The sequence below is a fragment of the Myotis yumanensis genome, unplaced genomic scaffold (genome assembly GCF_028538775.1).
Source record: "Myotis yumanensis isolate MYYU_CA2020_CCGP unplaced genomic scaffold, mMyoYum1.0.hap1 SCAF_10, whole genome shotgun sequence".
NCBI lineage: Eukaryota > Metazoa > Chordata > Mammalia > Chiroptera > Vespertilionidae > Myotis > Myotis yumanensis.
The window spans coordinates 63980067-64007884 of NW_027223761.1; the positions used below are offsets into that span (position 1 = coordinate 63980067).

General features: G+C 38.2%; 1 protein-coding gene across 2 annotated transcripts in view; it reads right to left on the reverse strand.

The window, feature by feature from the left end:
* CNTN5 (contactin 5) overlaps positions 1-27818 on the reverse strand; it is a 1123865-nt gene that overhangs the window by 289400 nt on the left and 806647 nt on the right. For both annotated transcript variants that reach the window (XM_070425923.1, XM_070425924.1), the window contains exon 9: positions 18561-18663. In XM_070425923.1, coding sequence (XP_070282024.1) covers positions 18561-18663 — 103 coding nt within the window. The remainder of the gene's footprint in view (positions 1-18560; positions 18664-27818) is intronic.

Sequence of the window (27818 nt, forward strand, 5' to 3'; positions counted from 1 at the left end):
AGAGTACACTCTCACTTATAAAGCAAATGCAGTTTGCTGTAAAACAGTATAGCATGTTATGCCACCAGCAGCCTCAATATCATGATTACTGGGTCTCTTGATGGCATCATTTTCTCTTGTGATTGATTTCGTCTCATGTTGCTTTGTAGAGACTTGTACAGGCTGTACAGGCTTGCAGCCTACGAGCAATAGACTATACCATATGGCCCAGGTGTATAGTAGGCTATACCATCAAAGTCTGTGTAAGCACACTCCATGATGTTCACACAATGATCAATTGAGCAATGACACATTTCTCAGAACGTATCCCAGTCATTAAGCAGTATATGACTGTAGTTTATATGCTCATGTTTGACCCTGTGAATTCTGTCAGCTAAAAAGAATAAAAGTAAAATCTCTGCTCTCCTGTGTACATTTTCATAAATAAGTTAAAAACACATTAACACAGGTGCTAGCAGTCATCAGAGTTTTGTGCAAAGCTGATGTCGATGTTCTATGGAAAGTATGACAGGTGAGTGGTACTGAGATGGGGATTCTAGACCCAGCTTGGTGATTTCATGGGAGACTCTTGGCAGTTATTTAATTTCTATCTAGGTGTTAATTTGTGAAAAGATTGTGTTTAGGAACTGTAATTTTCCTGGATCTTGATTCATCTATAATCCTTGGTCTATAAAACTATATAGGTATTATTAATTGGCTTTTTACTTTGTTATCAGATTTTTATTTGGCATATCATTTAATTTTCACAGAAGCCTGAGAATTATGTTTTATTTTCTCTGTTTTACTGGTAAGTAAACTGGCAAAGAAATTTAGTAATTCTGTAACTAGAAAGAAAAGAAAGGTAACTCTGATGCTATTATTCTTATTATGTTAAACATACATATTCATGTATATTATCTCTATGGCTCTTTAGGATATTTATCATGAAGAGATGGAGAGAAGTGGACAAATAATGAGGCATACAGGATATATGGCCTACTTGTAGAATTTGTATACAGTAGATTATGTAAATCTATGGCATAGCTTAATCTCTCAGGTGGTTAAGATGCCAAGCTAGTGATATACCATGCTAATGAGAAGGCTATGGATTTTACCTACTTTTAGGATAGTAAATTTTATTCTCTACTATAGCCACATTCTTTACCATTAGGTGCAAAAGTCCATGAAATATGACTATTTGATTATATTGGTACAAATGAATTCTATTTCTCTGTACCTACACCTCTACTGTGAGTTTAAAGCATAGCACACTATAGTTCAGGGTAAGCACAGAGCAGTTTGTTAGGGTTTTCAGTGATTCAGTTTGTATTTATGGAATACACTCTTTATATATAAAAGGCTAATATGCAAACTGTCTCCTCGGGAGTTCGAACGGGAGACCGGCAGTTCGATTGATCACGATGATGTGTGCTGACCACCAGGGGGTGGCACAGAATGAAGGAAGGCCCTGGCCAGCAGCTGGAAGGCCCCGATTGGCCCTGATCGCCAGCCAGGCCTAGGGATCCTACCCGTGCACAAATTTCGTGTACCAGGCCTCTGGTGTTTTAAATAAATTTCCATTCAAGTAAAGCACAGAATAAGCCTTAATGTTCTATTTTTTTTAATAGAAGACAAAAGAAAATATTGTATAACTTACTAGCAGACAATATTGGCCATTATTTTGTTGTAAAGATAGAGTGAAAGGGCTGCTAAGATTTATTCACAATCTTTACACATTAAAAATTTCCATTATTTATTAGAACATTTTTAAATAAAATAAAAGCCCATAAAAAAACAAGAGGCACAAATAGCTCATGAATCATTTTATATAAGAGGTAGATACCATAATCTAGTTCAATTATGGAGAATCAGAGGTTCAGATTTGTCTTTCAGAGGTTCGAATTTGCTTTTCTTGTCTTGCATTGATATCTACATTCCACTGGCATTTCTAACCCATATGATAAATAAAACCAGAATATGGCTCAAGCATTTTGTTTGGCCTTTGTTTTTGTTTTTTACACCCAGATCATATGGACCTTATAGCAATAGTTATTAGACAATTATAACTAATTATGGAGCAGTATTTATCTATTTCACATATACAGTGGGGCCTTGACTTACAAACTAGGTCTGAGACTGAGCTCTTTAAGGAGCTCGTTAACTCAAATTACTCTATCAACTCAATGCAAAGAATCGGTGGAAAGACAGCTGGTATCTCAAAAAACTCGTTAGTCAGGACACTCGTAAGTCAAGGCCCCACTGTATGGATTCTTCTTAGCAGACTCTTAGAATTTACATTTTGCAAATGCTGTGCCCTCTTGGCATTCTCTAATATTGGTATATCAAATTTGATTGCAAAACAACCATATAAAATATTTTAAATATTAACAGCAGCCAGAGTAAAATGTCATTTTGGCTTAATATGTGAAATCAGCTCATGGGGACAAAAAGAAAGGTTTTGACCTGAAAGAATGTTTGGGAAAGATAAAACTGACAAAAAATTCCTAATATTTAAAATGCATTTAAATTTTTTTATGGGTTCAGAGTTTCTTTGCACTACTCAGGCACTTAGCAATATGTATTTTTAGCAAAAAGCCAGAGAGTGAATTTCCTATGATCCATTTTCAGTTGAAATCGTGAAAAGCTGAATGGTAGCAGAGAGAGTGAAGTTTGTAAAAGGCTAGCATCCCTGTTTTGGGAAATGAGTTGTGTCTTGGAGGGTATTTCAGAAAAAGCACAACATTACAACAAGGGCAAGTGTTTCATAAAATAAACGGTGAGTCACAAATATTCCAGAGAAGGAGGGTGAAAGAGAGAATTAACATGTAATTGACATCCATTTACATATTGAACCTTAGTTAAATCTAAGAGTAATTTTATAAGATAGGTATTGTTATGTCTACTTCACCAATTTTGAAAATGAGATTCAAAGAGGGTAACTCATCTGAATGATACAACTGACAAATGAAACTACTGATCAGTAAGACAAAAATATGTAGTTAGCAACCATTTTCCTAATACCTTCTCAATGCTAGAGAGGAGATAACTATTTATTAACTCAAATTTTAAAAATTAAACTGCCAATAAATGAAGGAAGAACTTGTCATCACTCAGGTTCTGATTGACTTGCTCACTAAATTAGGGTTTAGTGCTCATGCCACTTTATCCTTAATTACTCTCAATCATCACATCCAAAATACCTCTGATTGTAAGGCACATATTATTGTAAGGATCAATAAGAAAGAAAACACTGCTGATGTAACAAGGACACACCATCATTGTAATACATACCTGGATTTCATATATTTTAATGTTTAAAAAAATGTGTTCTTTGGGAGTATCATATCTATGCTTTTTCTCAAAGGAATGGGATTACATCAAAGTGGGGACAGGAAGTTGTTCTTGTCCTATGCGTCTGTGTGGAAAACACTGATGTGTGGCTTGTTTCAGAAATGACCAGAAGGCTACATTTCTCTGTAGGGATGTATAAAACCAGTGACCTGATTTCACAATGCACCTTCCTTAGAGAAAATGGCCATAAATAAGACATTCTAAAAGTTGTGACCAGATTGATTTGATCCCCAAAGAAAAGAAAAGTAGGAAATAGAAATGACCAAAAGAACTTATCATTTCCTTTTGTGATATAAAGCAGCTGCTGACACATGTCCCCACTGAATATTATTTTTGTATCTGTGGGCTATCAGCTAAAATTATTTTTCAAACTAAAAATATTATCATCAAGATCTGACATGGAAACTATTCTGCATCATATAGCTACCAACAAAAACACTGACAGGAACAGCAGACAGGTGCTGTTTTATTACATTGCAAATAAAAAAAAGAACAAAAAAAAAAACCCAGGGTGGCAGATGTTTAGTTTATATTGTAACATTTTCTCTCTTGAGATATTCTTTCGGGGCGGGGGGGGGGGGGCGGGGGGATTGACCATTAATTCACATACATATATGTACATGCACACGCATTTCACTTATATAGGGAATACATTAAATTTAATTGCAGCAAATCCTACCATGTACATGTGACTCTACTATTAAAAATCAAGCACACAGCCATGGACAATGAATACAAAAATATCAAATAAAAAATGAATGAAACCTGCTACTTCACTGTCATAGAAAATAGAAAATGCTTAGATAAAAGGAATAATTACCATATGATTTATCTAAGCCAGCAGTGCATGAGCTATAATACAATTTAGAACCCTTTTTATTTTGGTATACTTTGTGCATGCAGATACATTTTATTTAATTGCATATTTAAAAATACATATGCATTTTATTTAATTGCAGATTTGAATCTTCTATATGATTTAAAACATAGAAGTGAAGAATATGAAGTTGCAATGTTTTAACTTTACAGTAATTGTTTATAATAAATATTATCACAGGGATAAGTAAAAGCTAGCAAATGTTTCTAGCAAGATAGAGGCAGAGGAGGTGGTTCTGAAAAACACAATTTAATTAACAGCTCTTTCCCTGTGATTTTATCCTTTCTCCACCTCATTTCAACGGCACCTGTTTCCAAAGACAAATATGAAATTATGCCTCTTGGTGCTCATTTGATAAGAACATCAGAGTGAACAAATAAACTTTGCATGTGGTCCTCTGGGCCCTGGGTATCATAGTCATCAGAGATATAAGGGAACGTTCGCTCTGTATCAAATATTTTGGAAAAAAAAGCTTAAAATACGTATAGATATGAGTCATTCTCTGATTTTCAGGATAAATTCTGAATTGGAAAGAATAATACAGTATAACTGATGGTATTAATTGTTCATAGAAATATTTCTGACATCATACCACAGAATATGATTTCTAAATATGTGACCCCTGAGGTTAAAATCCCTCCCTAAAAACCCAAAGGAAACCACCAACCTAAATGTGTAATTAATAAAAGAAAAACTGATTCATCACAGTGACTTTGGTAGGGCAATTCACTCATTGTAGAGTGCATACATCGACTGTAAAAAATGTGATTCTGAAACCTGGACACATAGAAAGAGACACTATCAAGGTGAAGCCATCCTCCGAGCTGCAGCATAGCAGAGCCACTCAGCTTCTAACTTTGCAATCTAAATGCCTTCGCAATCTATGCATATGTGGCCTCAGGCATAGAATTCTTTAGTATGTTAGTTTGTACCTGCTTCCCCTTGAGCATATATACAAGCCTGCTATGTTGATGAATGATTTAATCAATCAATAAAAAGTTCACTTTGCACCAACTAAGTGGGAATAAATTTCAGAGACATTTATGGTGATTAAACAGATGGAAATGAAAAGGAAGAAAGAGTGAAAGATAATTTAAGAGCTTATACTTTGCGTGAATGTCTCAGTGGTCACCTCCAGTGACAGTAAAAATGTATTATGTAGAGGAGGGTGGGTGTGGGAGTTGTATTTGAGTTGAAGTTCTAGGAACCATCCTGGACCCTCATCTGTGAAACAAGGGTTTGAAGAATTTCAAGTAGATAAAAATTAAGAGGTGAAGCTGGAATCAATGGCCAAATTAAAAGTCCAAAGGAAGTATTCGGCTGAATGGGACAGGAAGTGGTACGAAAACCAGAAATGACTGTGGAAAACAGAACCAATAAAATGCATGGAGTAGAGTCTGATAGAAAGGGGCACTTGAGGAATTCCCCAGGCTGGTGGGACATCAGTGGGATGGTGCCGGGGTCCAACCCCAGCGGGTCCAGGGATCCCCAAAGGTGTGGACGGAGTCGGCGAAGAATGAATGACATGGAAACTGGTTTCAGTTCATCAGCATAGTGAGGTTCTTCTCCCTCCATGATCTCCAGTGAAGTTCTGGTTAGGATCTCCAGCCAGGTGCTGTGTCCATGTTCTCTCGCTAGGTTCTCCAGCCAGGTTCAGTCACCAGGTTCTTTAGCCAGGTTCTATCCAGGTTCTTTTGCCATGTTCTATCTAGGTTCTCCAGTGAAGTTCTGTAGCCAGGTTCTGTCCAGGATCTTTTGCCATGTTCTCTGGCTAGGTTCTGGTTAGGATCTGATGTTTATTGTCTTGTTACATCTATATTTATACCAGCCGATTTTAATCCTGTCAATTTTTATTTCAAAGGTTAGGGTGTTTCTTATCTCCATTCCAGGGAGTAAAGATTATGTAGCTTAACTACCCGCCTGGCACTTAATTAAGGGGTTGTATCCCCTCCCTAACCTCAGGGAAAGATCCCCACCTGGGGAAACAACCTTTCTCGGAGAGGTGACCTTGGTTAAAACACATGGCGCTAAAGAGAGCAAACATATTAAGAACAATATGCTATATATGCCAGGTCCCTTGAAACATATGCTGTGCAGATGTTTCTTTCCTGCAGCGACTGTGTCAAGCAGCAAGGATGGACCGGCTCCCGGCAAATTCGCCCTTTTTTATTTTTTAAATGATAGCGCATGCAAATCAGTGGCCACCTCTCAGATTGGGCTGTTTAAGACTTGGAAGAAGACTGGCAAGCAATGACAATAAGCATAGCTATAAACATAGTGGATGAAGCGCACAAGGAGCCCTGTTCCTTAGGAGGTTGCCGGCCTCTTCAGTCAAGAGATTTCAGCTGTCCTCAAATTGTTGGTTTGATTGTCTTTGTTGGTCTGGCTAGCGGGTGGCATCACTGGCGACGGGCTTCCCGACGTGTCAGCGAGTTGAAGGGCTGCATCAAAGGGTCCATCAGGGCCATGCTTGATGGTGGTGTCGGTGTCCGGGGACGAGTCACCTGTGCTCTCTGGGTCGGACGATATGGATGATACCGGGGAGGAGGATGAGGCGGAGATGGAGGGTGGTGTGACATAAGGTCAGATTAGACAGTCTGGAATCCACACAGATGAGTCTGCATCCTATGGAAATATACAAGCATCTCCTCTCCCCCAGGTTAAAAGTACATCAGGTCCCTTTCAGGCTCCAGTCAGTAAGTGTTTCCATTTGACGAAATAAGTGAGTTTCTGATAAATGAAAGTTTCTTTTGCTGATTTACTCAGAGTCCTCGGACTTAGCTGAGAGAGTAGCTTCCACTTCTTGCTTTTCTACCATCTGTTGGGCCTCAGTTGTTAACTTCTTCAGCCGACCCCATGTTGGCACCTCAGTCCATTCCATAGCCTTTCTTTTCTTCTTTTTTCTGTTTTTCTGTCATCGGGGCAACTCTAAGTCTTTGGAAAGATGGGACAAGGAGCTTCTCTGGGTCCATTGTGGTGATGCACGTAATGCATTTACTCAATCCAAGGCAGGCATTAAAAGAAAAACCCCAAATGCTCTCTTGTATCCACTTTAAGAGTAGGATTGGCGCTTTCCGCTATTACCTGAGTCCTGATCTATCACCCCAGGGAGAGCTTGCCAATCCTGCACTTTTCCGGGGTGGAAAGGCTGCAGTGGGGTTAAGGATAAGGCTCCTTGGGCCTACCTTCTCCCATGCCTTTACATTTACCTTTCCGGCACCTTTCCTTCCTCAGAAAAGCATGGACATACTTCTTGTATAAAACATTCCGTCTGACTGGGAGTAACCTTAACTCCTCTGCTAGCAAGCATATGTGTTAAAAGATCAATACGGAGTCTTCTTTCTTTGGACTCAGTATGGCACATCTTCTCAATCTAAGGATCAATACAGAGTCTTCTTTCTTTGGACTCAGTATGGCACATCTTCTCAATCTAAGTTCTGTACTATCCACCTTCTTACCCTACTTATCCTCTATAGGGGGGTCTGTAGCACCCTGGTGGAGTCCTATCCGTCCCGAGTGTGGGGGTTCTCAATGGGGGTGGGGGCTTACCTAGGGGAATCCTGTTCCAAGGGTTCCCAAAGGATATCTCTAGTCTTATTTGCAGAAAAAATTAGAGAGAAACTAGTTAAATAGTAATATGCTTTAACTATTCTTGTGGCAGATAGAGAGACGGGGGCTTGAGGCATTTTCAAATGACTGACAGACTGGGACAGAAGGATAGAGGGAGGTCAATGGCATGCCCAAGATTTGGGGTGGTATACTTGGCTATTGAAGTTCGGAAGAATGAAATGTCAAGGGAGACATATATTAGTAATTCATACATGATCATAGCATTCAAATTTACAGTTATTGAAATGAAAAATACAACATTTTAAAATACATTCATTTCCAACTTAGTGTCAACTTATTCTAAGAATTGTAGCTGAAAACATCTTAACATTCTGAACACATCTTTAGTGGACAAGAGCTGATGCTGCCTTACCTCAAACAATACCACTATAACAAGAATAAACATATGGTATGTTTACTGTCATAGCTTTAAAAATGAAGTGTTGCCATTAAGCAGATTAGCCAGAATGAGACCTCAAATAACCAAGCTCCAACACCTTCGCTGTTACATAAATAAATTTTAAAAGCTGTAAAATTTTTATTCAATCACCTTTAGAAGAGACAGCCACTTGCACAAAATTTAAACCATTAGTAGAAAAATCAGGGGGAATTTGTGAGTGATTGATTACATAAAACATAAAAACCCAAGATTGGAAGTGCTCAAAATAAGGAAACTAAAGTCAGAAGGATAAATAATTTGCCTACACACAGACTGAAAGTGAAGGGATGGAAAAATATCTTTCAGGCAAATGGAAAGAAAAAGAAAGCTGGGGTAGCAATACTTATATCGGACAAAATACATCTCAAAGTGAAGGCCATAACAAGAGATAAGGAAGGCTACTTCATAATACTAAAGGGATCAATACAACAAGAAGATATAACCCTGGTAAACATATATGCACCCAATGCAGGAGCACCCAAATTCATAAAAAAATTGGAAGATATCAAAGGAGAGATCGACAACAATACAATCATAGTAGGGGACTTTAATACACCACTGACATCACTGGACAAATCCTCTAGACAATCAGCAAAGAAACAGCAATCCTAAAGGACTCACTAGATCAGATGGACTTAATTGACATCTTCAGAACACTTCACCCCAAAGCCATGGAATATACATTCCACTGAGGTGCTCATGGGACAGATTCAAAAATAGACCACATATTGGGTTACAAGCAAAGTCTCCCCAAATTCAAGAAGATTGAAATCATAAAAAGCATCGTCTCAGACCACGATGGCATAATGTTAGAAATAAACTACAATAAAAACAACCCCAAATACTCAAATACTTGGAAGCTGAATAGCATGTTCTTAAATATTGGTTGGGTTTCAATGAGATCAAAGAAGAAATTAAATAATTTGCCTAAATTTATTCTTGTTTGTAATCCATTGAGAAACAATGTCAGAGATGTGGTTAGAATTTGAGTGAAATATGGAAATCATCCAGTCCTAGATAGAAGTTCATCCTTAAGTATACTGAAATATTTGACAATTTTCTTGGTTAAATTTTCTTCTACTTTTGCTCCACCAAAGGCTCACTCAAGTAGCAAGGTTATGTATGTGGTGATTTCTTTGTGTGTGTGTGTGTGTGTGTGTGTGTGTGTGTTATATAAGAAACTCCTGCTAGATATATTGCTTCTTTATATCCTCTTTATGAATGTTAGCAGCCAGTCTGTTTCTGATCCACAATCAAAACCCAATGGAAGCCCTGACAGGTTTGGCTCAGTGGATAGAGCATCAGCCTGCTGACTGAAAGGTCCCAGGTTCGATTCCAGTCAAGGGCATGTACCTTGGTTGCGGGCATATCTCCAGTGGGGAGTGTGCAGGAGGCAGCTGGTTGATGTTTCTCTCTCATCGATGTTTCTAGCTCTCTATCCCTCTCCCTTCCTCTCTGCAAAAAATCAAAATATATATATATATATATATATATATATATATATATATATATATATCTTTTGCTTTATGCCCTCAGTGGCTTTCCCTGCATATTAACATTCTTAATTTTCAATCACTGAGATACTCAAGTGCATCCAAAATTATTTTTGCTTTGATAAAGTGGAAGTTACTCTTAGCAACTGAAAAGTGGTATGATAAGGTGAGAAGTGCATTCATTTTAGAATCAGGAGACCTGGTTCTGCTTCTATAGGTTGCTAGCTATGAGGTCTTCTTTTAAGAATGTGGTTTTCCTGACGAGGCACATTAAATGGTCCTAAGACAGCCCGGGACAAGTTAGACATATGATGTGAGTTAACTGTGACTTCAAATGTCAGCAGTTAATGTGAATTATCGGTTCTGTTTCTCTAGAACTAGACAGCACCTCTGAATGCAAAAGCAAACAAGTAAATAAAACACTCCCTTTTACAGTTCGCACTACAGGAGAATGTTGAAAATATTAAGAACATCAAGTGTAGAAGCATCGAATCATTAGCCCGACCAGCGAGACCACATGTCTGCCCTTCGCTGCAGGGTCTCAGCTCCTCATCTGCAAATTGATTTGGGGCTATGTGAACTCTAAGGTTCCTTCAGCACCCATCTCCTTCAGGTACCACCTAAAATGAGGATGTATCCTTGGTTTCAAAAATACTGAAGCAACCAATAGCTCACAAGGGTAATTCTCTCAACTCTGTAGTATACTGCTTTCCTGTGATAGCTAAACATTTATTGATTCCTAGGCCCAGTGACTAACTCCTATTCCCATATCTTCTATCAATCTAACACGCAAGTAATTTGATTTTGGTTTGACTGACAAATATCACACAACTCTATTTTTAATTCCTACAGCCTTTAGTGACCGGCAGTTTACAGTGGTATTAATAAATCATCAATCTGTAACTAAAGAGCAGGTTCTTTCAGGAATGTTTGCCAGTTGCAGACTGTGGGAAATCTCTGAGGAATATTTGTCATTCTCACAGTTACAGTGGGACACAAGAGCAGCCATTTGAGACAGCTTGGCTGAGGACTGAGGAAAAGAAAACATAAACTACAGCAAAAAATAAAAAACGACTTTATGAATTGACAACTGATACTTTCTTACTTGCAGTAAACATATAAAAAAAGAAAGAAAAAAAAATGACTTAATGTCTGGGTTCCCTAATAGGGATTTGATGGAGGGCAACAAAAGATGGTTTGTAAATGCTATCTGAAACAGAGATAAGAAGAAACTGAAAGGGCAGGAAATTGAATGAGTTCTTGCCTCCCACCTCACCACCAGGTTTCAGATGAGTCTGGAAAGGTCATTCACATAATTATTACAGTAACTAGTTCAAGGCCTTTTGAGCACAGCTGATCTGATTGTGTGTTAATGGCTGCAAAAGCAAGATAAGGCACATGTAAAGAAAAAAAAAATTATGCCTGTAACACTATTGGCTTGCAGGATTGTCGTAGTAGATAAACCGATGTTGCTTCAAAGTTTATAGCTTTTTAAAAAATTCAGACTAATCCCAAGTTTGCCCTTGTGCATGGGGTCATTTAAGCATCAGTGACCAAATTTCACTTCTTTGTTGTTGGTGGCTATGTGACATATCTAGTAATCTTTCTGGGGGTCTTCGAAAGGTCACATGATGAAATGACACCTGCCAGAAATCTGAAGCTAATGTAATGTGATAAGAATTTTCAGGGCCAAGACATGTGAAAGGCATCTAAAGACTTCTGTCTGACAAAAACAAGGCAGTAACATACCTCCTGTTACAAAGACCGACCAAATTTCTCAGGCTTGAATTCAATTTCATAAATATAGTTAGCACCTGCTGCACATAAAGATAATCTAGGGATCCAAAAATATATAACAACTAGAGGCCGTGCATGGGTGGGGTCTGTTCAGCCCGCCCCCATCAGAGCCAATTGAAGGCGGGGCCAGCCGTGGGGAGGGGCAGAGGGCAATTGGCTGGCCGCCCCGCCCCCTAGTCGAACTCCCAGTCAAGGGGACAATTTGCACATTAGCCTTTTATTACATAGGACAATGAAGACAGATATACACAACAACCCAAGGGGACCGGCTAAATAGTAAAATATAGGTGGACTGTCATCTGTTCTAAAAGTAAGAGATTGGATCTTAAGTAAAGCAGGGACGACTGAACAGAAGGGTGGCATTTGACCTAAACCTTGAAGACTGAATAGGATTGTGAGGGCAGGATACAGTAAGTCCTCACTTAACATCGTGAATACGTTCTTGGAAATGGCAACTTTAAGCGAATCGACTACAACGAAACCCATTTTACCACAGGCTAATGGATATCAGCAAGAGTTACGTTCCTACCACATACTTCTGGTCACAAAAACATCACCACACTTCAACATAAAGAGCACAAACACTTCTACTATCCAACATTGAAGTAAATGTGAGCTATAGAGACATTTAAGAGAGATTAATAAAAACAAGTAAGATAATTATTTTCCAACCCACTTATTCCATTTAGGGCTGCAGGTGGCTGGCGGGAGCCCAACCCAGCAGCTCTGGGCACAGGGTGGGACCCCACGCCGGGCAGGACGCCCTTCCATCGCAGGGCTACTCACACCCACCCACACTCAGACTGGGACAATGGAGACACCGAATTCACCTCAGGAGCACATCTTCGGGTGCGGGAGGAAACATGAGCCCCTGGAGAAACATAAGCATGGAAAGAACGTCCAGACTCCATACAGACAGTGGCTTAAACTGGAAATACTGTAGTGTTGTGTCTTTTTTTTTCTCATGAACATTGTAACACAATGATGTTGAATGAAACGTTATTTACGGATCTGTCAAGAGGGGGCGCTAGAGGGAGACCGCCAGGCTAGAGGAAAGGACGCACTGCTCCCTGCCTGCTCTTGTTGCTGGAGATTTGTGTTCCTTGCACTTTAGCAATAAGTCCTTCCTGGAGCAGCAAAGGAATCTAATTTGCTTTTCCACGTTTGTAGGGCCAGCTTCATTTTGTCTCACCTCTGAAACCCAGCTGTCTGGTGCCTGCTCCCCTGATGTCCGGGTCCCAAGAGGGGTACCTCTGAGTTTCTAATTCTTAATAATGACAACTCTTCTACTTTTCATCTCAGCCCTAGGGATGGTAGCTCTTCCTGCAGTTACTAATTCTCCATACGTGAAAGTTCTCATTTTTCTCTACCCAGTTCATGCTTATAGAGATGAGGCTTGAAAACTTGGCACAACCAGTTGAAAATATCTCCAACTTTCAATTACCTGCAATATAGAGAGAGCCATTAAACTGAAATATGTATTACGGCCCTAAGGGATTCCACACTTGCTTTGTTTTTTGGCCTCTTTTCTCTCATTTCCTTTCAGGAGCACTGTGTCCAGTGTTTAAAAGTAGACCTGGGAAATATCAAAGACACCTCCTCTTCCCTAACTGACATCTCTGGGCTGAATGCTCCACTCCCTGCATAGGCCACCAACCATTTTTAAATGTTATGTAATAATGTCGTTGGCAAAAGGCAGCTGATTAAGTCGGACTGACTCTAGCCTTCTACTCTCCATTTGCAGCCTGAGTGGGTAGATGAGCGAGCGGTCAGCAAAAAAAAGGATTTTTTAATTTTCATTTCCATCCCTGACTCAGACCATTTCTCTCCTTTCAGGAAACGGTAGATCTGAATTATAAGGAGACAAGTTGATGTGATTATATTCGTATGGCAGTATGGGGAAGAGCTCCTTGTGCCTCTGCTGACGACCCATTTTCCTGCAATCACTTTTTTTCATCAAGAACTTCTACATTGTACCTAATCTAATCCTGCTAGTTTAATGCCATCCTGTTGGAATTTCACCCTTTTGCATCTTGTTGAAACTGGAGAACAGCTTGTGAGCAATCTCTTGGTAATAACCCGCCATATGTCTAGAACAGCCTTTTCTTTCCAAAGTAATTAATCCCCCTCCTTTTCTTTTAATACTTTGCTGTATTTCTCAAGCCTTTACACACCTTTGTTTCCCTGTGGGCCCTTTTTAAGCACTTCCCATTTTGCTGAGAAAATTATATCTTTGCAGAATTGACTAATACCAAACATAACATGTCACAGGCACGTCATGCATACATTCTGTGCTCCATACTTGGTAATTCTGTTTGCAGAGACATGACAAGGAGTGTAATTATAGTATATTTTTGTCGTATTCTGCTGCAGCAACCTATAGAGAAACCATTTGATTTTTGCTAAATTGAGATTTAAGTAGAGGCTTCTTTAGAAGACATCTTGTAACATATAACTTTCCTGTTGACTTTTTACCTAACTTCTGATTAGGCAGGTTGGTGAACCTGTGTGATATTAAGAGACAATAAAATTCAGTGACCTAAAATCATTTGGCTTCTGCTATTTTCCTTGAAGAATACAGAAAATGTATCCACGTCATAATTTTATATTATGTGTGCAACTATGACTGCATCAATTTACATTCTCTAAATTATAAGAAGTTTTAGGGACAGATCTCCTAGAAGTAAATGTATTTCTCTAGAGGAGTAAAAATGTTTGTGGGCAGCAGAACAGCATTCTGACAGCTTGAAAGTGTGGCTCTAGCAATACAAAGACATTTCTGATTGGTCTGGGTCAGGGAAAATTCAAGAGGAAGAAAATCTGCCACTATTGTCATTTAGTCTCCAATTTATAGTTGGAGCAAAAAAGATGAGCAGTAAATCTCTCTAGAAATAAAAGTTGACTATGGAGGACACCTTGATCAGGGTGTGTGCTGCTGCTAATGTGATGACTAAGACCAACTTTCAATTGACTCCAATATATAGAGAGAGCCATTAGATGGAAATATTTACTAAGCTCCTAAGACTGGACTCCAGATGGAGGTGTTACACCCAGAAAATCTATGAAGATAACATGGCATCTCTTTGAGAACAGGGACTATGGAAGCTAGTACATTGCCTGGCACATAGTTGGTTTTTAAAACCTCCAGACACATTTCCGTGGTAGGTTCTTTTGAAGATACTTTAGCTCATATGCATTCACAGGATGATCTATACAAAGCCCACCCCTTGCTTTTTGACTTCTTTGCATAAATGAATGAATGATTTTTCCTTGAGAGAGGAGGTGTACCTAGGAAGGCGTCTGACTCAATAAATGACATGATTAAAAATGGTGATTTCTAGTAGGAAAGCTGAATTGCCCCCATAAGGCTTGTAGGAGGCAAAGGTGGAGACAGCAAGAATTTGCGCTTATGGTCTCCTCCTATCTGTCCTTGAAGCCATTATTGCATTAAATACCACTCTCTGTGATATATGTTTTTCACTCGGCCCTTCATCCTAGTATTTAAATATGAAGAATTCATTTTTAACCTTAAACTACCTCTCAAAGCAAACAAACAAACCCTTCCTAAGGGCCAATAGATAAAGAGAAGTGTGTTTTTTATTGTGTTTTTTTTATTTGTTAAATATTAAGTATGACTAGAACTTGATAATAAGCTTTGAGAAGAAAATCAAAAGAGAAGGAGATAATGTAGGTCTAAAAAAGAGAGATACTGTTAGAGTGAGGTGAGACTAGTCAGGAAAAGCACAGCTAAGAATATAAGTGTCAATTTAGACATAAATAGGAAACAATAAGAGGGCAAGAGATAGAGATGTGCAGAGGAGAGCAGTGCACATTTGTTTGGGAGAATAGGAGCTAGTGAAAATGCTTTATGCATAGAGAATCTATTTCTTATTATGTATCATCTGTTGATATCATAGATGGGTTAGGTAGCCACGGTATTTCTGAGTTCATTCTCTCACACTCTCTGCCTTGTTGTGTGTACTGCCAACCACATCCTCTTGGCTTCCAAGCTGGCTCTGGGTGCCTTCAGCCATGAGAGAGATCAGAGATCAGAAGGCATGTGGAAAAGAAGTCAGGATATGAATTTCCTGACCCTTTCCTGGGCTGTGATCTCTTCATGACTGTAGTGTCTGCAGCTCCTTCCTGTCGGTGGCCCCCGGCCCCCTCCATATCTTCTGCTGTCCCTGGTTCTGATGGCACTATCTTCTCCCCCTTGCTCATTCTGGGTGAGAATGACTTCCTGCTATTGCTCGCCTACTAATGTCTCATTTACTTTCCTTGGTCCTCTTAGTCCTGCTCGCTGACAGATCTTTCACAGTTGCCTTTACGAAAATCTTTTGAACCATCGGAGTTGGGTCCAGTTTCCAGCCGCATACCTGACTGACACAGATAAAAAATGTTTAAAGTAGGGAAACACAAAAGTAAATAATTTAAAACTGTATGGACAGCTATGAAGAAAAAACACAACTACTTAGGGAAAAATGGGTGTGAGTTAGCTAGTTATCAAGGGTCTCTTTAGAAGGTGATATTTAAGTTGAGGCCAGTGGGTAGGAGCCAGCATGGAAAGGATGGAAAGGACAGGGAAGAGTGTTCAAGAGGGAACGGCAAGTGCAGACGCTGTGGGAGGAGAGAGCCTGATATGCTCTCTGCCATGATTTGGTTATGAAACTCCACAAGTTGAAACACTCCATGTGTAAAGGATGGAGAGGGGTTGAGGGGGGAAATCAGTCTGAGTGGCAGAGTCCTAATTGGTATTTAATGACAAATAATAAAGTTTTTGGACAAAGGCCACCAAAGGATCATCTGCTTGTTAAAGTGGGAAGCAGCTCAGGTGAGCTGTGAAGACTAAGCAGATACTCAGGGATTAATTTGAAATTGCTGTGATCATGTTGGGATGCAGTGATGATCTCCACATGATCATATGCTGTAGAGGAGCTAACATATGTAAGGATGTTACTTCTTTGACCTTGTTTACTTTCATCAGAATCAGGTTAGTCTTTAGGTAGAGGTATAGCTCTTCATAACATTTTTAAAAGTCATCATTGTGACACTTTACAGAAAGGATATCAAATGAGCAACAGTGACCTTGATAGGCTGTGTGTCTTCTTTATCCTCCTCCCTTTTTTCAAAATTGTCACTTAAGCATATGCTTTTGATTGATTTTTAAAGATAGAGGATGGGAGGGAGAGAGGAAGGGAGAGAGAGAGAGAGAGAGAGAGAGAGAAACACATTGATCTATTGCCTCCCATATGCGCCCTGACCTGGGGTCAAACCCCAGACCTAAGTATGTGCGCTGACTGGGAATTGAACCTGAAACCTTTTGGTGTATGGGATGACCAAGTGAGCCACCTGTGGCCAGGGTTACCTTCCCTTTTATTTGTTTATTTGGGGTGGTGTGGGGAGAGGGAGTAGCAAAGTTGAAGAGGGAGAAGTTGAAGAAAATAAAGCATTAAAATAAAATAATTGTTGAATCCTACCTAGAATGAAAGGAACTTTAATGATCAATTTAAGCATATTTCAATACTTCCAAAAGCAAACACATCTAGCTTATTAAATAAGCCTGCCTGGGGAAATTTCCCATATTGTTTTTTTTCTCTATAAATTCAGTTCTCTAATGTGTTTTACAATATGACCTCCTTTTGTTTGTGGCTTTAGTGCAAATACTAAGCATTTGAGAATTATTTAACTGCAGGATATACTAAACCTTTGGCATCAAACCAAAATATATTATTTTTGTATTTGTGAGAATTAAGCTGCTAACGCTGGACATTTTCAGGCATACTTGATATGACAACATGGACAAATGGTTGAAAAATATGACTTTTAAGGTGCTATTTAACCATGCGCATTTAAATGATATCTTTGTGTTTGGAAGACTTCCTCAGATATCTGCCCAAATACCTCCTTGATGAATTTTTAGTTCTTGAAATATAGTTCTATTTATAGGCATCTTTTACTTACAAGAATGACCACATAACAATTTATTTTGTTTTCAGTTTATGATGATGCTGTTTCTACTTAGAATTAAGTAAATTACACAGATGTTATTTTAATCTGTCTTGATATTAGAAAACATAGTGTTTACTATGTTCATGCCCTAAATGTCCTTTTCCTAGCTACATTTCTTATACTTAGTAATATTTTCCTCACTTATAGGCTAAACCTACTTTAAGCACACTTGTATAGCATGTTTTATCTCCATGTACTTTGTAGTCACACTGTAAGAGTAGCTCACCACAAGTAAAGTTAAATGATTAGCAACTCTGATAGAGATGCAGTTATGCAAATTATAATTATAGAGTTAGAAAGAACCCTGAGGGCTTATCACCCATAAAAAAAAGCAAACAACAACACTCTGTTAAAAATAAATCATAATACTCTAATCAAATACAATCAAAATTCCACTCCTGCCTCTACACCCAATACTCATATTGTAAACATCATTGACAAGTAATTATATATCACGGGATTTAAACCCTCCGAAATAGAATCCTTAAGTATAGCAGGCATTAAAGTGTGATATGAATCATCTTTCTGATTTGGGGAATCATTACACGTTGTGCATATTGACAGCTGGTGCTATCACATTATCATTATTTCAGGAGATACAGAAGTAAGCAGTTGACTCACTGTAATTATTGTCTTTGTGGTTTTTATACTCATGGCTTATTATATCTTATCAAAATCTGTGAGGAGCAGATAGCACCTTATTCTTTTATATTTTCATTTACATCATTGCTGAATAAAATTTAAGAAAAATACTGAAATTTTTAAGACACATTGACAGAGATGTAAAGCTCTTTTTTTTAATTAAAGAAGCGGTCTCTATGTTAAAATGCAAAAATGTATACATTGAGGTTCATAGAAATGACTAGAAAGATCAATATAATTGGTTACTTCTTCCCACCAAGGAGCTTCTGGGAAAGTGAAATCTAGCAAAATAAGTGATTAAAAAATAAGATGTGTCACATTCTAATAAACAATTGTGTCTAATTATGGAAGAATATGGACTTACTTGCCAAGGGCAAAGCACTCCAGCTTAACAGTTGTTCCCTTAGCAGCTGTAACAGTTAAAGGAAAATGGACCTCAATTTTCGGCTCGTATTCTCCCATCACACCTGGAAAAGAAAGCAAAGTCTTAAAGCATAAAATGAATGTCACAATTTCTTTTCAATCCTGGGGATGGTTACGTTGAATAGCACTGTGGTTTGGTTGTTAACGTCTGTCTGATGACTGCTAAGTTTTTGAAGCATTAAAAAAAGAAAAATACACTTAAAATCAGTCATTATGATGTCTGCCCTCCCTTAAGGATTGGATTGCATGTATGTTCAGTACTTTTTAAAAATACTAATTATCTAAGTGTAAATTAACACTAGTAGTTTAGGTACTAATTATATTCCAAAGGAAAGAAATAACTACAGGCATTTCCTATGGTAAATAATTGCTGATTTAAAAAAATAAATGAGTAAAAGTTCCAGAACTTTATCATTTCCAAATTAGTGAACACTTATTTATTAGTTAATATATTTTTACTGAATATCTATAATATGCAAGTATTTTGCAAGGCATTGTGGGCATTACAAAGATAAATCACCCATGGACTGTGCTCTCAAGCACTCAGCAAGTATATTCTTAAAGAAAGAAACCACATACAAAGTACACTCAAGTATGGGAAAAGAGCTATATACCAAAATAAGTGTCATGCAACATAGAAAGTGATGAGTGCTGTGAATGAGATATCCTTAAAGTTTTATGTGCATTTGAGGGGATTATGAGAATGGCTAGGATTTGTATAAGTGGGAAAAAGGGAGAAGAGAAAGTAAATGGAACGGTAAGAACAGAGAGATATAGAAAACCACCAGAAATAGGAAAATCAGCTTTTTCTAAAATATTGTTACATGGTAGAGTCTTGATTTAGCACAGATGCTTCACTGGGGAGCTTGTGTGTGTGCTTATGGGTGTCTGTGTTTATGGGCATATTTGCACGTATATGTGTGGGTGCATGTAGAACACTGTAATTCCTCTGTCTGTGTGGGGGGGGACAGGTGGATGAGAAAGGTGAGGAGAGAAAGAGACTTGGACAGAATAAAATAAATGCTATAAGATATACAGGCAATGTGCACTGGACATGCAAAGGGAGACAAAGCTACCTTCAACCAAGAAAACCTTCATGTGTTAATTATTTCTTTATTACTTCTTTATTATTGATTTGAGATGTGTCATGAAGGAAGACTTGGACAACTTTATATTTTTTTTTGCATGTGTGGACAGCGTTAGATGGAGAAGTGTTTAAGTTTGCTGAGGACAAGAGATTATCTTTGCTAGATTTTTGTAAAGCAATCATAAAGAGAGGGAAAAAAAATCAGTGTTATTTTCATCAAAGTGATGGGGCTTCCGGACTTGGCTATGCTATACCATCATCTCTGACAGGCCAGTGACCTCTGTGTCTCATTTTTCTAAACTCTAAGATGAGGGAACAGAGAGAATTACCATTAACGTAATGTCCTGTTCTAACGGGCTAACTCCCTCGCTTTCTTCCTAGTCTTATGTTCACTGTGTGCCAAGAGCCTGGTATACAGCAGGTGAACTAAGTGATTAGCACTGTTACATCGCTCAGAACAGATGGTGAAGCACCTCTTCTCTCTCTCTCTCTCTCTCTCTCTCTCTCTCTCTCACACACACAGTGATGTTTTTCTCTTCTACTTTGTTTACACCCTCTTCCTGCCCTCACCCACATTTCCAACTTCCTTTCTTTTATTTCCTCGTGTCTTCTTTTTTTCCTGGCTCTCCTGAATATCAGGATTTGGCCTGCTTAGTGATACCCGACTGAGTGCACCCAATATTGAGAAGTTTATCTGTAATGCCCTCTTACTTGTAAGCCCTCATATAAAGATTCCCAGGCCTCCCATTCAGAGGGTTCCTCTGATTGCCCACTGAAGCAGTCCCTAATGTCAGCTTCTGAGCTCTCCATTCACTCCCAAAATTGATTCTGTGGTGTTCTTGTTCCTTGTCCACCTGTTAAGCTGATGATTAATAATACACGATACTTATTAAACTTAAGCTTGTTAAACTGAACACCCTTATTTGCATGAGTCCCTATGAGTGCTGGCTGTGACTGAGAGCTGTAGAGTGCTATAGATGGACAGTGAACGTCAGGATGGATTTAGAAGATGATTCTTTATAATGACTTCTTGTAAGTGTCTAAAGAGGTCTCAGGAGAAAGAGACCTGAATTTCCAAAACTCCAGTAATTTGTTTTTATTTCTTTTTCTAGCCTAAGTAAAAATTCCTTTTAGAATTGACTTTTATATTAGTACTTTTTAAAAACCCTTTTACTAAAGTAGGTCCCAGAATTGTAACAACATTTCAGGCCCTTCAAAACCTCGAACCAACTCTGAAAAATCCCAAGATACTACTGATGTTTTTTGGCTAATAGGAGCCAGACCCAAATATTCTCTCTCTTCTTTTCTAGATAACATTTGTGATTGCAAAGGTGTTCTTTTATTGCTTTAATCCTTAAAAGTGCGTCCAAGGATGGGCACTCCTGGTAGTATTTGGGAAGTAATCTTATCCAGGTTGGCTTTCTCATGTTCCGTAAATGATTCCCATATGACCAAAGAGATGGTTAAGCCTCACTTTAGGGTCCAAGAGGTTTGCTAATATCTAAACTAGATATTAAAAAGAAAGTTAAAAGGTTTGAATAAAAGGCTTCCGATTATATTACCTAATTTGAGCTGCACTGTAAGAAATAGCTGGATCTTTTAAATTTTATTCTGATAGTGCTATAAGGACAGATGAGAAAGCTCTTTAGGTACGTTTTGCTCTTTAACAATTGATTACAATCAGGAATTAAATTTTGCTTTATGTTTCATGGGATCATCGTGTTATGACTAAAGGTTTTTTGCAGTCTAATTCACCCTCTTTCTTTTAAAGATGAGGGAGGTAAGAGTCTAAGGGGTCAGGTAAGTGGCACAAGGTTCTAACGAAAGCTGTTGGTGGAAACAGAGAAAAAATGGGAGTTTTCTGACCTTAAGTCCACAACCGTTTTCTTGCTATCACTCTGTTGGGTAACATCAATCACAGAGCATAACAGTCCAGGCATATCACATATACTGCATCAATCATTGATTGCCTGCCTTCACTACTTGTTTTATTTCAGTTTCTATTTTTAATATCTAAAGTCATATGCAGCCTGGCTGTAATGTCTTTTGTTGGGTAGGGTGTGATGATGACAGGTAAGAAAATCCTATATGATACATAGTCAAAGATCAAATTACTAAGATTGTCTCTTCAGTCAATGTATCTCATTTACTTTTTGATAGTCCCTTATATTAAGCTAACTATGCTCAAGATACACTAAGCTGTGTTTTCATCTTTTTCCTCATACTTGTCCCTTTTGGTTTAGTTGATTGCCCTACTCTGGAATTACATGCCATTGGAAGATGGCCCTGAATTACCCTGATCCCTAATAAACAGAAGCCTTCCTGCTGAGAGTTCATTACTATCCTTCTATGTCTTCATGGTTGTTGATTTTCTTATTTATTCCAATTACTTACAAATAGCTCGTATGCTTTTCCGTAAGTGGAATGCAATTTAGAGCAGTGTTTCTCCAAGTGTGTTGCAGAACAGAGAGCCAATGACATCAGAAAAGTCTGGAAGCCTTACTAAAATTGTAAGCTACAGGGTTTAATTCTGAACCTATTGATAAATAATCTTTGAAGATGGAGCTATGGGCTCTATATTTCAATCGTTTCTCTAGGTGATTTTATGTACCTTGAAGAAATTCAGTGTTGGATGAACATGGACTCTTATCTTTATCATGTTACCTGTCATTTTTAGGATTTGAGTGTAGCAAAATAAAATGCCTGGGGTAAAAAGGGCATGCAGAGAGTCTATAATCATTTTGCATTCATTGGTGACTTGTCCTAACAGGCAAATTATATTCAATTTGTATGTCCTGGTACTCATGCCAGAGCTGGGATTGTTTTCTGATTGTTTGAAGATCAGTTCTGATTGGTCAGTGTCCATGTGTTAGCACTTAAATATTTCAAGTGATATTTCTGTCTGGTACTCATAGTAATATTCATTTCCAGGGCTAAAAATTTACATCCAGTAGACCTTAAACGTTTGGTTTAGCTCATGAGTTAAAAAGGTTTGGTTGATCTTATGTCCAAATAATGCATTTTTACATTTTTGTTTTCATCTTTGCCAATTGTATTCAATATGTTTCTTGTCTTCCAGGAATAGAACCTATATTTTCAGTGTTTCTATGGAAAATGTTTCTTCTATCTTTTCTAATCATGTGACTTCAACAGGAGCCACTATCTTCCTATAAATTCTGCCTTCCTGGCTGTACTTATTCACCTATTATGGGCATCAAACTCACACTTGGCTAGTTAAATTAAATCCTTGCCCTGAACACAATGTTTGATTCATGGATGGGCAGCTTTGGCTGGGATTATCATTGTTATTATTATTTTATATTACTTTATTTTTATTAATCCTCACCTGAGGAAATTTTTTCCATTGATTTTTAGAGAGAGTGGAAGGGAGGGAGGGAGGGAGGGAGGAAGGGAGGGAGAGAGGGAGAGAGAGAGACACAGAGAGAGAGACAGAGAGAGAGAGAGAGAGAGAGAGAGAGAGAGAGAACGTACGTCAATGTAAGAGACACATGGATTGGTTGGCTCCCATACACTTCCCAACTGGGGCAGGGGATCAAACCTGCAACCCAGGTACGTGCCCTTGACCTGGAATCAAAACCATGACCCTTAGGTGTGCAGGCTGGTGCTCTAACCACTGAGAAACACCATCCAGGGCAAGACAGATTTTTGAACAGGAGACCAGGGAGTCCAAGTCTCAGTTCCTCCTTGGTGGCAAAAAAAGAGCCTGCATGTCTGAGAGTCACTGAACTTCCACTAGTGTAAGGAGTGAATCTGCCATTGAAGAGAATTAAGCCAATGTAGATAGAATTAAGCCAATGCAGACACAGGAGAGATAAAAAAGAGAATACTGGTAGCATGCCAGTTCTACCTAGGATTTAACTTCTTGCCCTCCTTTCAGTAAAATAAGGTGAATTTCCTATTTTGCTTAAATTATTTTAAGTTGGGTTTCTCAGCTTCAGCTCAAAATGTTCTCACTGATACCTCACTGAGCTCAACATAACCAGTGGTGGCCCAATATCAGGTTCAATCTCATAACCTATCTGGATTCTGAGTTTGCATATTCTAGCTTAGACAAGACTCAGTGGTGGTGGGATAGGGACCAGGACACATCAATATATATGATTTTTTTTAAATTTTTAAACATCACAGTTTTTAATAGAGAATTCAAATTATAATAGGTAATACAAGAGGATAAATGAAATTAGAAAAGTATAGATACAATATTATGGGAGTTGAGAAGAAGATATTATTAAATAGGAAAATTGAGGAAAATGGAGGAACTAGTTTAAATGCATATGACATAGGACTGGGATTAAGGACTTGATTCTGGGAGGATCAGTGATTCTCAGGAGGAAGGGACCGTGTCAGTAAAGATATGGAAGTGAGATTCCATAGAATTTTATCAGAAATGTTCATTTTATTGCATGGTGCATGAGGTAATAGTGAGAGAGAAATTTTAAATATAACTAGGAGCTGGATGCTAAATGATAACTAGGAATATTATATTTTCTTATTCATTTATTAAGAGACCTCAGCAGTGGATTGATAGATCTTTGTTGAGCACTCATTTGGAAAAATCATTTCTATAATCAATAGGCATCTGATTTTATTTAATGATAGCACCTGGAGTTGCTATCATACATACACTTATCAATGATTAAATATTGGTAAATTGAACCCAAAAAACGTAATAAAGATATACCTAGGATATGTATCAAAATGAAGGACCTATGAAATGGACTATTGTTTTTATATTATATGATTTGCACATTAAAATGTATTGAAAACATTTGATAAAATGTTGTGGGGATTTTCTTTTATTTCACCAAAAATATATGTGATATCAGAGCTCCTTACATTATTTTTACTTTATAGTACTTGAGTTTCAGTAAATGTTTCATTTGTAATTTTTTATTGTCTTTACAAATCTGAGTATAAAATATATGTATTGTTCTATGCAAGCCCCCTGGTAAGGAAATGAAAGCTCAGATGAGTAATAACAAATATTGATAATAATAATGACTAAATAGTTCACATTATGCCTACAGATATTGTGCTATTTGTGAGACATGTCACTGTACTCATCCTTTTAGGACATACTAAATATTAACCTGCGAGTCATGGATAAATAATGCAAATCCGAATTGTAGCCCTGGCTTGGTGAAACATTGAAGTAATCACAGAACCTCTCTGGATCTTTTTTCTCATGTATAATAAGAAAACTAAAGTAATTGAGGGTTTAGAAATCTAATGGTATGCTAGAGCATATATATGCATTGATATATCCCTCCTTACTGTTTTCAAATAAAAGTTCTAGTCTTTGGAAAAGTGATTAGAAGCCTTCTTTTTAATTGCCTAATGAGCCCCTAATAGGTAACAATTTCACAAGCCTACCTAAATCAAAGTTTCTTAAGGTGAGTTATTTTTATGTAATACAGGGATTGAAGGATCTCCTGACAAGAGGAAAGAAATGAATTGTGTTATCTTCAAATAAATGCACCTTTATGAGTATTATTTATCTAGGGAGATTGAGAAAAACTAGAGAGGTTTATTATTAGGAGATGTTTTTCATCACTGTTATATATATTCTGAAAATCAGAGAAACCAATAGATATTTTTCTCCATTCCCGAGCATCAAGAATAAATTGATCAATGGGCTGCCTCCCACTGTACTTGCTCTCCTCTGATTACTGAATTTTAAGACTTATTTTCTTTTCATATTCTTGCCACTGAGATTTAGGGAAATATACCTCTCTCCCATCATATGAGGGTTCACTCCATGTGCATAAATAACTTGAAAACATTTATAGAAATAAATAGTAAAGAAAGCAACTACAATTTTTCATGAACAAACATACAAGCTCTCCAGCTTTAAAACAATAAATTAGATAGGGCAAACTAGAAAATTTTGATAATAAATAGTCGAATATTAACTTTGAATAGGTATGTATGTTGGAAAGTTCTTTTAGAAAAAGGTTTGCCATTTTTTCATAAATATCTATTCACAAATAAAACTATAGAAACTTCTCCATAATTATATCTACATAACCAATCACAGTTTTATAGTAAGTCCATTCTGGTCATGTGCTGCATAATGATGTTTTGGTCAATGATGGACCCATGTGCACCAGTGATCCCAAAATTCCTATCAGCTAGTGACATCAGCTATTGTAATGTTGTAGCACAACACATTCCCCATGTTTACGATGATGCTGGTGTAACCAAAAGCTACTGCTCTGCCAGTCACATAAAAGTATAGCACACACAATTTCATATAGTGCATAATCTATATGATAAAAGCCCAGCGACCATTATGGCAGAACCACCAGAATGACCAGTCGCTATGACATGCACTGACCACCAGGGGGCAGACGCTCCATGTAGGAGCTGCCCCTGGGTGGTCAGTGGACTCCCACAAGAAGCTGGCCTCATGGCTGGCGAGCACAGTGGCAGTGGCGGGAGCCTCTCCCACCTCCACAGCAGCACTAAGAAGCAGTAAGGAACCTGCTGCTGAGGAGCAGTGAGCTGAGCAGTAAGGAGCAAGGGATCACGGATTGCAAGAGGGTGCAGGCTGGGCTGAGGGACTACCCTCCCCACCCAGTGCCATATTTTGTGCACCAGGCCTCTAGTACTTGATAATGATAATAAATTACTATGTTTCTGCTTCATGTATTTACTATACAACAATTTTATTGTTATCTTAGAGTACACTCTTTCTAATTAAAAAAAAAAAGTCTGCTATAAAACAGTGTGCTGTGTTACACTGCCAGTAGCCTCATGCATCTTCATTACCACCTCTCTTGATTCCATCACTTTTCTCTTGTGCTTGATTTAATCTCATGTTGTTTTGTACAGTAACATGCAAAACAACATACAGTCTAGAATCAGGGGTGGGCAAACTTTTTGACTCGAGGGCCACAATGGGTTCTTAAACTGGACCAGAGGGCCGGAACAAAAGCATGAATGGAGTGTTTGTGTGAACTAATATAAACTCAAAGTAAACATCATTACATAAAAGGGTATGGTTTTTTTTTTTTTAGTTTTATTCATTTCAAATGGGCCGGATCCGGCCCGCAGGCCGTAGTTTGCCCACGGCTGGTCTAGATGTATAGTAGGCTATACCATCTCAGTTTGCTTAAGTATACTCTATGATGTTCACATAAGGATGAAAGCACTTAATGACATATTTCATTCAGGACATATTCTTGTCAAGTGACACATGACTGTATTGAAAACTCATTTAACATGGATGATTTTTTAACTTAAATTTTCTCTGACTTAATGAAGTATGTGTGTGTTTGTCTGTCTATCCCTCTATATGTCTGCATTTATAATATGAAAACAAAAAGAGAGAGGAAAATTTGGTAACTGTTAAAATGTTTGGTACTTTGACTTCTTTAAGTTGTCTCCAATATCTATCCTATATAATAAAAGCCTAATATGCTAAGTGTCTGGTCATCTGGTCGGCCATTCAACCAATCAAAGTGTAATATGCTAATGATATGCTAAGACAACTCAACTGCTTGCTATGATGTGCACTGACCACCCCTGGGAAGACGCTCTGACCAGTAAGTTAGCCTGCTGCTGGGGTCTGGCCAATCGGGACTGAGTGAGAAGGGCTCGACATGCCCAGGAGCCCTCCTGTGGTCCCTCCCTGGCTGGCCAACATCCCGAGTCCCTCCCTGGCCCTGATTGTGCACTGGTGGGGTCCCTTGGCTTGGCCTGCACCCTCTTGCAATCCAGGACCCCTCCGGGGATGTCAGAGAGCTGGTTTTGGCCCGATCCCGCAGGCCAGGCCAAGGGACCCCACTGGGGCATGAATTCATGCACTGGGCCTCTATTGTAAGTATAACAACAGATCAGATATTGAATGAACTAGGGTCCTCATACTTCAGCTAAAGATCCTCTTTTGAAAGCTACTTTGGGCTCAGTAATGGAAAACAAGTATACTAACTAAAAAGGAAATTAAATAAAATCATAATGGTTCTGAATTATATATTAAAGCTCAATTCAATAATTGCATGCTTAGGAGATCTCTAAATCATTCTTTTTTCATTAAAAGAGAAAGTAAGATGCTTTAGAACTATGGTGAACTTTCCTCACTGCATTGAG